Source organism: Arachis ipaensis, chromosome B3 (assembly GCF_059453495.1).
Source record: "Arachis ipaensis isolate K30076 ecotype BB chromosome B3, ASM5945349v1, whole genome shotgun sequence".
Lineage (NCBI taxonomy): Eukaryota > Viridiplantae > Streptophyta > Magnoliopsida > Fabales > Fabaceae > Arachis > Arachis ipaensis.
In genome coordinates, this window is record NC_142438.1 from 114,738,298 (window position 1) to 114,749,755 (window position 11,458).

Genomic DNA, 11,458 nt, shown 5'->3' on the forward strand with positions numbered 1-11,458 from the left:
CACTACAAAAGGCTAAAACAATGAATTAGCTTTATCTCGTGCCAAGTTAGAAAACACCATTTAGATAAAGCTTAATTTCTACTCCATAAATCCCTGAACATGTAAAAATACTCATTAACATATTATTCACTCACAGTGCTTGATTTGCAGAAGAGGCTCTTCGGAACTACCAAGCTATTGTGTTGACTTGCACCAGGATCTAATATCATAAAATCAATCATAAGCATATGTTCAGCATTTCCTTTCTTATTTCAAAGCATGCATAAATAACACTTTTTCTAAAAACCACACTTTAGTCATTTTCATACTCCAAAATATATAAACAATCAAATACATTCAAACTCTTGTATTAATCTACCAAGAAAGAGAGGTACTTATGGATGGAGGAAATGCTCAAAGAGCCAAGCACGGAGAACAGAAACGGAGCGCTCGGGAAGGCCACGCTGAGGTTTCCATGGATGAGTTTCCATCATGCTCATTTGCTGGAATGCCCTTTGCTGCCTCAAAGCTTGGTCAATGATCTTCAGTCTCAGGGTTTTTCCCTTGGTGGTGCCTGCTGCAACTGGATCTTTCTCTCACATGGCCTTTTTTGTCGCTTGAATCTGCCCCATTATTGCATCCTTCAGGTTCCTAAAATATTTAGACATGGCTTTCTGTGCCAAAGCCGTGTAAACCGTGGCAGCACCGTTTCCAGCCACCGCCTCAAAGGAAGACACCACTGCCTTCATCTGAATCTGGTAATTCTTATATCTCCTGTCAACCTTCACAAACACAAAAATAATGAGTTAAAAGATCTTTTTACTTTGATTTAACAATACAATACTAGATTAAAAAGGGGGAATAGGAAATGACATGTTTGGCAATAAAAGAAAAAAGGGTAAGTTATTGTCACGAGGTGGTGGCATTAACAAAAAGGCCCACATTGGCTGCTTAGTTAGTTCAAAGAATCCCCAATACAATCCCATCAATCAAACCATCAAAAAGTTAGCTAGCTAGGGACCTCACTGGGGTTGATTTGCATTGATAGATACTAATAATTCACATACGGAATAAAGACCATTTGACTTGCACCTTTTCTTTTCCATAGGAAACACATACGCACATACCTCTTCAAGCATGGAAAGCAGTATGGTCTTTCGCTTTTGCAGCTCGACGAATTCAATAGAAGTATTTAATTCATAGATAAAGTGTTATGGCCTCAACATACAGCAGAAACAAGACAATTTCATCCTAAATTCATAGAAAGATAAAGTGAAAATGCTTGGACATCTCAAATATATAAAGACAGTTTTCTCCTCATTCTTCCCCATCCAAAAGATAAATTCCTACTTTAAAAAAGAAAAAAACAATCAATTATTCTTAAAAGAAAACCTATTTGAATACAAATCCACTTAAAAGAAACACAATAGTTGCTAATCAAATATTCTGAGAGCATAAATCTTACATCACAAGTCTTCACAAGCTGAGAAATTGTGTTCTTGTTCAGCTTTCCACTTATTGCTCTACAAAAAACCAACACACAAATAGCCAGGAATCTGATTAGCAATGCCGATGGGAAAGTGTAAAATAGGTTCGGAATGTATGAATCTGAGAAAACCTGTTCATGAAGCTTGATAAGTTCAAACAGAGAGTTTATCAAAGCCTCTACAGCACCAGCTGCCATTCCAGCCAAAAGAGCATCAGAAGTAGAAACATAATTATCTTCCACCGATCTGCCAAAAATGTAATTGAGCACCAAACTCATTCTCCAAGAAAAATGTGTCACAAAATAACAATATAACTATATAATTCACAAATATCAAACTCCAAAAGATACTATTCAATTTTGAAAACCCAAGTCAATTTCCTTGAGGTCAACTAATCAAGGAATGCAGCTTCAGCCAATGCAGCCAAAAGGGTTCCATTTCTTGCACCATCATTCGTAACAGCATATTCACTAACAAACACATGCATTAAAGCCAATAGACAAAGTTGATCCTTCATTTATCAAATGCATATATATAAATAAAGAATCCATAAATAATAATTCCACTAAAGAAATTAAAAGTAAGCAATATAATCAAACCTTTAGACCTGATCTTGATGTCTTGTCAAATACTCAGTATTTGGAAAACATGTCCATAGAATTATTTGGATATATCTAACAAATTAAAAAAATCACTAAATATGGCAAGCTAAAAGAGAATAAAGTTTAGTAGTTATTAGTTTAGTTGAAAAATTACATGGAAATCAAAGAGATCAGCAGGGTGACTTAATGGCATTTTAGAACCATCACAATTTGAGATAATCCGAATCTCTGGATAAGCACGTTTTATAGCATTATAGAACTTAAAGTACTTTTCTGCTCAGTCAAAATAAATAAATAAATAAATACAAAAGATAAATAAATAAAGTAGCTAATAATAATCATAGGCAAAATAAATTAAAGAATGATTGCCTTGATACTGCACTTCATGATGAGGAAAATAATTTTCATTTCCAACAGCAACAAATTTGAAATCGAATGGTTCAGGATGTCCCATAGAAGGTCTAACAGATCCCCACTTTGAAGAGGGAGAACCTTTAGCTAAATTTCATAAATGAAAATTATATTCAACTTCCCATAAAAATTATATCAAAACTTCAAGCATAATTTTTCACAAACATCGACATGGTAAATGTTAAAAACCCCATCACCACTGACCAAGAGTATGAATGCTTTCCAAACTGCAAAAAGAAGGTAATAATTATATTCTTTCATTGCTTAATTATTACATGAAAATTCAATTAATTAATTCACATTTGTACCTACATTACTTTCAAGGGTGGCATTGCTTTCAATTCCAGATCTTATGTACCTAAGCACTTTCTCAAATTGCTTTGTGTCAATCTGAGATTTGAATTTCACCCAATTAATTACATGCATCAGAGTCAACTATTCTAAAAACAGAGGAGTGAATAGATTAGAATAGAGAGCATGCAGCACCTGAGGGCCTTGTTTAACACCCTTCTTGAATGGATCACCAACAACGCGTCTCAAAGCACGTTTCTTTGACTTCTCCAAGAACTCATCATAGATATGTGATGAACGGATATTTTATACGCTTTTTGGGGTTAATTTCATATAGTTTTGGGTATGTTCTAGTTAGTTTTTAGTCTATTTTCATTAGTTTTTAGGAAAAATTCATATTTCTGGACTTTACTATGAGTTGTGTGTTTTTCTATAATTTCAGGTATTTTTCTGGCTGAAATTGAAGGAGCTGAGCAAAAATCTGATTCAGGCTGAAAAAGGACTGCTGATGCTGTTGGATTCTGACCTCCCTGCACTCAAAGTGGATTTTCTGGAGCTACAGAACTCGAAATGGCATGCTTTCAATTGCGTTGGAAAGTAGACATCCAGGGCTTTCCAGCAATATATAATAGTCCATACTTTACACAAGGATAGATGATGTAAACTGGCGTTCAACGCCAGTTCTCTGCCCAATTCTGGCGTCCAGCGCCAGAAAAGGATCAAAAGCTGGAGTTGAACACCCAAACTGGCACAAAAACTGGCGTTCAACTCCACAAATGGCCTCTGCACGTGAATTTCTTAAATCTCAGCCCCAGCACACACCAAGTGGGCCCTAGAAGTGGATCTCTGCATCATCCATCATAGTTTACTCATTTTTTGTAAACCTAGGCTACTAGTTTAGTATTTAAACAACTTTTAGAGACTTATTTTGCATCTCATGACAATTTAGATCTAAACTTTGTAATCTTTGATGGCATGAGTCTCTAAACTCCATTGTTGGGGGTGAGGAGCTCTGCTGTGTCTCGATGAATTAATGCAAGTATTTCTGTTTTCTATTCAAACACGCTTGTTCCTATCTAAGATGTTCATTCGCGCTTAACTGTGATGAAGGTGATGATCCGTGACACTCATCACCATTCTCAACCCATGAACGTGTGCCTGACAACCACCTCCGTTCTATATCAGATTGAATGAGTATCTCTTAGATCTCTTAATCAGAATCTTCGTGGTATAAGCTAGAATTGATGGCGGCATTCATGAGAATCCGGAAAGTCTAAACCTTGTCTGTGGTATTCCGAGTAGGATTCAAGGATTGAATGACTGTGACGAGCTTCAAACTCCTGAAGGCTGGGCGTTAGTGACAAACGCAAAGGAATCAAGGGATTCTATTCCAACCGGATCGAGAACCAACCGGTGATTAGCCGTGCTGTGACAGAGCGCGTGAGCGTAGTTTTCACTGGAAGAATGGAAGGTAGCCATTGACAACGGTGATCCACCAACACAGCTTGCCATAGGAGGACGTGCGTGCGTGAACAAGAAGACAGAGGAAAGTTGAGATTCAGAAGACAAAGCATCTCCAAAACTCCAACATATTCTCCATTACTGCACAACAAGTAACCTTTAATCCATGCTCTCTTGTTTAATTGCAATTCAACTGATAAACATAATTGACTTCCTGACTAAGATTTACAAGATAACCATAGATTGCTTCAAACCAACAATCTCCGTGGGATTCGACCCTTACTCACGTGAGGTATTACTTGGACGACCCAGTGCACTTGCTGGTCAGTGGTACGAGTTGTGAAAAGTGTGATTCACAATTTGTGCACCAAGTTTTTGGCACCGTTGCCGGGGATTGTTCATGTTTGGACAACTAACGGTTTATTTTGTTGCTTAGATTAGAAAAAATTTCTCCTTTTTTTGTTTAGAGTCTCTTATTATTGTCGTGTTAAAATTTTAGAACCCTTATTTTCTTTTTAAAATCTTTTTCAAAAAAATAATTTTTCTACTAAATTCTGTGCCAAACTTTAAGTTTGGTGTTTTCTTGTTAATTTTTCTTAAAATTTTCAAAAATTTATTTTGGTTTTCAAAAAAAATTTTAAGTTTGGTGTTCGTCCTTCATGTTCTTGTGTTCTTGTGAGTCTTCAAAGTGTTCTTGAGTTTTTCTTGTGTCTTGATCTTAAAATTTTTAAGTTTGGTGTTCCTTGGTGTTTTCCCTCCAAAATTTTTGAAAATAAGGAGCATTAGATCTAAAAATTTTAAATCTTGTGCTATCTTATTGTTTTTTCTTTCCTCTTAAAAATCAAAAATATCTTTTCTCCCTACTTTAAAAACAATTTTTCGAAATATATTTCTAAAAATTCAGATTTTTATTTCAAAATTTAAAACTTTTTTTTTCAAAATCATCATATCCTTTTCAAAACTTCCTAACCACTTTCTCTCTCCTCAGTTTTTTGAAAATCTTCACTCAATTTTTATTTATTTTAATTTATTTCATTTTCGAAATAAATATATAAATAAATAAATAAAAATATTTTTTTCTATTTTACATCATCTCCCTTTCTCCATCATGGACCTAAGCGGAAATGAACAGTCCAGGAGGACTCTGGGGTCATATTCTAACCCCTCTACTGCTTCATATGGGAGTAGTATCTGCATACCTTCCATTGGAGTCAGTAGCTTTGAGTTGAATCCTCAGCTCATTATCATGGTGCAGCAAAGTTGCCAGTATTCCGGTCTTCCACAGGAAGAACCTACAGAGTTTCTGGCACAGTTTCTAGAGATTGCTGACACAGTACATGATAAAGAAATAGATCAGGATGTCTACAGACTATTACTGTTTCCATTTGCTATAAAAGATCAAGCTAAGAGGTGGTTGAATAACCAACCTAAGGCCAGCATAAAGACATAGAAACAGTTGACAGAAAAATTCCTGAATCAGTATTTTCCCCCAAAACGGATGACACAGCTAAGGCTGGACATCCAAGGCTTTAAACAAGGAGATAATGAATCTCTTTATGATGCCTGGCAAAGATACAGAGAGATGCTACGAAAATGCCCCTCTGAAATGTTTTCAGAGTGGGTTCAGTTAGACATCTTCTATTATGGGCTTGCAGAAGGAGCTCAGATGTCTCTTGATTACTCAGCTGGTGGATCTATCCACATGAGAAAGACAATTGAAGAGGCTCAAGAGCTCATTGATACAGTTGCCAGGAATCAGCATCTGTACCTAAGCAATGACTCTTCCATGAAAGCAGAGGTTAAGACAGCAACTGCTGAACTCAGTCCTATAAAACAAGCTGCTGAATTCAATCAGCAATTGGACTTTCTAACAAAGCAGTTAGCTGAATTCAAAGAAAGGTTACAAGAGACAAGGATGGCTAATATACATATGGACGAACAGTTTAAGCAAACAAAGCAGCAGCTGTCAAGACAAATAACAGAAGAATGCCAAGCAGTTCAATTAAGAAGTGGGAAAACATTAAATACCCCACCTCAAGGCAGCAAATAGCTAAGGAATGAGCAAACCACCCAAAATTCACCTGAGGACAGTAAGAGCCCAGGAAAAAATAATTCTGGCACTAAAACGCCAGAAAATTGGTGGAAGGCTAGCGCTGAACGCCCAGACCATGCCCAAAACTGGCGTTCAACGCCAGAAACAAGGCAAAACTGGCGTTCAACGCCAGAAATGGGCAAGGATCTGGCGTTGAACGCCCAAACTGGGCAAGATCTGGCGCTGAACGCCCAAAATGGGCACAATTCTGGCGTTCAGACGCCAGGAACAGACAAGGAGTTGGCGTCTAACGTCACTCCAGTTTCTACTTCTGGCACTCAATTGCCAGTGAGGGATCAGACACACACAAATACTGATAACAACCCCTCTAAAAAGGCTTCTTCAACCACTTCTGTAGGCAATAAACCTACAGCAACTAAGGTTGAAGAATATAAAGCCAAGATACCTTATCCTCAAAAACTCCGGAAAGAGGAGCAGGATAAGCAATTTGCTCGCTTCGCAGATCACCTCAGGACTCTTGAAATAAAGATTCCATTTGCAGAAGCACTTGAGCAAATACCTTCTTATGCCAAGTTCATGAAAGAGATCTTGAGTCATAAAAAGGATTGGAGAGAAACAGAAAGAGTTCTCCTCACTGAAGAATGCAGTGCAGTCATTCTGAAGAGCTTTCCTGAAAAGCTTAAAGACCCTGGGAGTTTTCTGATACCATGCATATTAGAAGGTAATTGCACCAAGACAGCTTTATGCGATCTTGGGGCAAGTATCAACTTAATACCTGCATCCACTATCAGAAAGCTTGGCTTAACTGACGAAGTTAAACCGACCCGGATATGTCTCCAACTTGCTGATGGCTCCACTAAATACCCATCAGGCGTGATTGAAGACATGATTGTCAGGGTTGGGCCATTTGCCTTTCCCACTGACTTTGTTGTGATGGAAATGGAAGAGTACAAGAGTGCTACTCTCATTCTAGGAAGACCCTTCCTAGCAACTGGACGATCCCTCATTGACGTCCAACAGGGGGAAATAACCCTGAGAGTCAATGATGATGAGTTCAAGTTGAATGCTGTCAAGGCCATGCAGCATCCAGACACATCAACAAACTGCATGAAAGTTGATCTTATTGACTCTTTGGTAGAAGAGATCAACATGGCTGAGAGTCTCGAATCAGAGTTGGAACATATCTTTAAAGATGTTCAGCCTGATTTGGAGGACTCAAAGGACATGAAAGAGCCTCTGAAATTTCTTCTGGAAGAGGAAAAACCTCCTAAACCCGAGCTCAAGCCATTACCACCATCCTTGAAATATGCATTTCTAGGAGAAGGTGATACTTTTCCAGTGATCATAAGCTCTGCTTTAAATTCACAGGAAGAGGAGGCACTTATTCAAGTGCTAAGGACACACAAGACAGCTTTTGGGTGGTCCATAGGTGACCTTAAGGGCATAAGCCCAGCTAGATGCATGCACAAAATCTTATTGGAGGATAATGCCAAAACCAGTGGTTCAACCACAGAGGCGGCTAAATCCAGCCATAAAAGAAGTGGTGCAGAAAGAGGTCACCAAACTACTAGAGGCTGGGATTATTTATCCTATTTCTGATAGCCCCTGGGTGAGCCCTGTCCAAGTCGTCCCAAAAAAGGGAGGCATGACAGTGATTCATAATGAAAAAAATGAACTGGTTCCTACAAGAACAGTTACAGGGTGGCGCATGTGTATTGACTATAGAAGGCTCAATACAGCCACCAGAAAGGATCATTTTCCTTTACCATTCATAGACCAGATGCTAGAAAGACTAGCAGGTCATGATTATTACTGCTTTTTGGATGGCTACTCAGGCTATAACCAGATTGCAGTAGATCCCCAGGATCAAGAGAAAACAGCATTCACATGTCCATCCGGAGTGTTTGCTTATAGAAGGATGCCATTTGGGCTATGTAATGCGCCTGCAACCTTCCAGAGATGCATGCTCTCTATCTTCTCTAATATGGTGGAAAAATTTCTGGAAGTCTTCATGGATGACTTCTCAGTATATGGAGACTCATTCAGCTCCTGTCTTGATCACCTGAAACTTGTTCTGAAAAGATGCCAAGAGACCAACCTAGTTTTAAACTGGGAAAAGTGTCACTTCATGGTGACTGAAGGAATTGTCCTTGGGCATAAAATCTCAAACAAGGGAATAGAGGTGGATCAAGCAAAAATAGAGGTAATTGAAAAATTACCACCACCTGCCAATGTTAAGGCAATCAGAAGCTTTCTGGGGCATGCAGGATTCTATAGGAGGTTTATAAAGGATTTTTCAAAAATCGCAAAACCTCTAAGCAATCTGCTAGCTGCTGACACGCCATTTGTGTTTGACACAGAGTGCCTGCAGGCGTTTGAAACGCTGAAAGCTAAGCTGGTCACAGCACCAGTCATTTCTGCACCAGACTGGACGTTACCATTTGAGCTAATGTGTGATGCCAATGATCATGCCATTGGTGCAGTATTGGGACAGAGGCATGACAAGCTTCTGCATGTCATTTATTATGCCAGTCGCGTTCTAAATGATGCCCAGAAAAATTACACAACCACAGAAAAAGAATTACTTGCAGTGGTTTACGCCATTGACAAGTTCAGATCATACTTAGTAGGATCAAAAGTGATTGTGTATACTGACCATGCTGCTCTTAAATATCTACTCACAAAGCAGGATTCAAAACCCAGGCTCATCAGATGGGTATTGCTTCTGCAAGAGTTTGATATAGAAATAAGAGACAGAAAAGGGACAGAGGACCAAGTGGCTGATCATCTGTCCCGGATAGAGCCAGTGGAAGGGACGTCCCTCCCCTTTCTTGAGATCTCTGAGACGTTTCCTGATGAGCATTTATTTGCCATTCAGGAAGCACCATGGTTTGCCGATATTGCAAACTATAAAGCTGCAAGGTTCATACCCAAGGAGTACAACAGGATACAAAAGAAGAAATTAATTACTGATGCAAAGTATTACTTGTGGGATGAACCCTATCTCTATAAGAGATGTGCAGACGGAATAATCCGTAGGTGTGTGCCTAGAGAAGAGGCACAGAGGATCCTATGGCATTGCCATGGATCTCAATATGGAGGCCATTTCGGAGGTGAGCGAACAGCCACCAAGGTCCTCCAATGTGGCTTCTATTGGCCCACACTCTATAAAGATTCCCGAGAGTTTGTACGTAACTGTGACAGTTGTCAAAGAGCTGGCAATCTGCCTCATGGTTACGCCATGCCTCAACAAGGAATCTTGGAAATTGAGTTGTTTGACGTATGGGGAATTGACTTCATGGGACCTTTCCCACCATCATACTCAAACACTTATATTCTGGTGGCAGTTGACTATGTATCAAAATGGGTTGAGGCTATTGCCACACCCATCAATGATACTAAGATAGTGCTGAAGTTCCTCCAGAAATATATCTTTAGCAGGTTTGGTGTCCCTAGAGTACTAATCAGTGATGGGGGCACTCACTTCTGCAATAAACAGCTTTACTCTGCCATGGTTCGGTATGGAATTCGCCACAAGGTGGCCACTCCATATCATCCACAAACCAATGGGCAAGCTGAAATCTCTAATAGAGAATTAAAGAGAATCCTGGAACGGACAGTAAATACCCGTAGAAAGGATTGGGCACGGAGCTTGGATGATGCTCTGTGGGCTTACAGAACAGCATTCAAGACCCCTATAGGGACCTCTCCATACCAACTCGTGTACGGTAAGGCATGTCACCTGCCCGTGGAACTGGAACATAAAGCCTACTGGGCAACCAGATTCCTAAACTTTGATGCCAAATTAGCAGGAGAAAAACGATTGCTCCAGCTAAATGAGCTAGAGGAATTCAGATTCACAGCTTTCGAAAATGCCAAGCTTTATAAAGAGAAATAAAAAAAGTGGCATGACAGAAAGCTGTCATCTAGAATCTTTGAACCAGGACAGAAGGTTCTGTTGTTTAACTCTAGACTCAGGCTATTCCCCGGGAAACTGAAATCCCGATGGAGGGGACCATACGTGATTACAAGTGTATCACCATATGGTTATGTGGAGCTTCAAGATATTGATTCTGATAAGAAGTTCATTGTCAATGGACAGAGAATCAAGCACTATCTTAAAGGCAACATTGAGCAAGAATGCTCAAGGCTGAAGCTAGATTAAAAGCTCAGCAAGGTCCAGCTAAAGACAATAAAGAAGCGCTTGCTGGGAGGCAACCCAGCCATGGGGCAACAATCCTCTAAGCGTTTTGCCCTATTTTTATTTTTATTTTTATTTGTTTATATAAAGTTCACTGACACTAAAGGTGAGGAATCATTTACAGAAGACCTCGGCACACAAAACAGAGAAAAAGGAGCTCACTGGCAAGAAAACGCCAGTAATGGTAGCAATCTGGGCATTCAACGCCAGAAATGGGCACCCACTGGGCATTGAACGCTAGTAATGGCAGCAGCTGGGCGTTGAACGCCCAGGAGAGCAGCAATTGGGCGCTGAACGCCCAAAATAGGCAGTGTTTGGGCGTTCAAACGCCAGGATGGCAGGGAGGAGACAAATCTCATTTTTGTTCAAAATTTTTCATTCTAAATCTTGATTTTCATACTTCAATTCATGATTTCTTACATAAACATGTCAAGAACCCTAATTTCTAAATTCCATAATTTCTAAAAACCCTACCACTGAAAATATCAAATGTATTTTAATCCATAAGCACCAGGCATCTTTGCAAATTCAATCCAACTCTTTTCAAAATTCTTTTTTTTTACAAATCTATCTTTTTCAACTCATCAATATCTTTTTCAAAACCTCCACTTTATCTTTTTCAAAAATTAAATCTATCTTTCTCAAAAATCTTTCATATCCTCTCAATTTTAAACTATATCTTCTCTTATCATATCTTCTATCTTATCTTTTCCAAATAAATCTTTGTATCATATCTTTATCTCTGTTTTTCGAAAACCCACCCTCCCCCCCCCCCCTTATAAATTTGAGTTCGGCCTCCCTCCTCTCCCATCAACAATTGCACCTAGCTCTCCTTCTATCCCTCTCCTTTCTTTTCTTTTGCTTGAGGACAAGCAAACCTCTAAGTTTGGTGTGTTTATCCGTGATCACTAAGATCATGGCCCCCAAAGGAAAACAACCCACTCCAAGAGGCAAGAAAGAGAGCGTTCCAAAA

At 39.1% G+C, this 11,458-nt stretch overlaps 1 protein-coding gene across 1 annotated transcript; it reads right to left on the bottom strand.

The window, feature by feature from the left end:
• Positions 1 to 1,857: 1,857 nt before the first annotated feature.
• On the bottom strand, positions 1,858 to 2,905 carry LOC148572116 (alpha-L-arabinofuranosidase 2-like). Its single transcript, XM_088507377.1, has 4 exons — positions 2,788 to 2,905; positions 2,438 to 2,566; positions 2,223 to 2,341; positions 1,858 to 1,977 (listed from the first exon to the last, which is right to left on the bottom strand). The coding sequence occupies exons 1-4, from the start codon at positions 2,903 to 2,905 to the stop codon at positions 1,858 to 1,860; spliced, it is 486 nt and encodes a 161-aa protein (XP_088363503.1).
• Between the last annotated feature and the right edge of the window lie 8,553 nt (positions 2,906 to 11,458).

Coding starts and splice junctions, on each gene's coding strand:
- LOC148572116 (XM_088507377.1), bottom strand. CDS start 2,905: ATGCATGTAATTAATTGGGTGAAATTCAAATCTCAGATTGACACAAAG. Junction 2,567..2,787: donor CACCCTTGAAAGTAATGTAG/GTACAAATGTGA, acceptor TATGAAATTTAG/CTAAAGGTTCTCCCTCTTCA. Junction 2,342..2,437: donor TCATGAAGTGCAGTATCAAG/GCAATCATTCTT, acceptor TTGACTGAGCAG/AAAAGTACTTTAAGTTCTAT.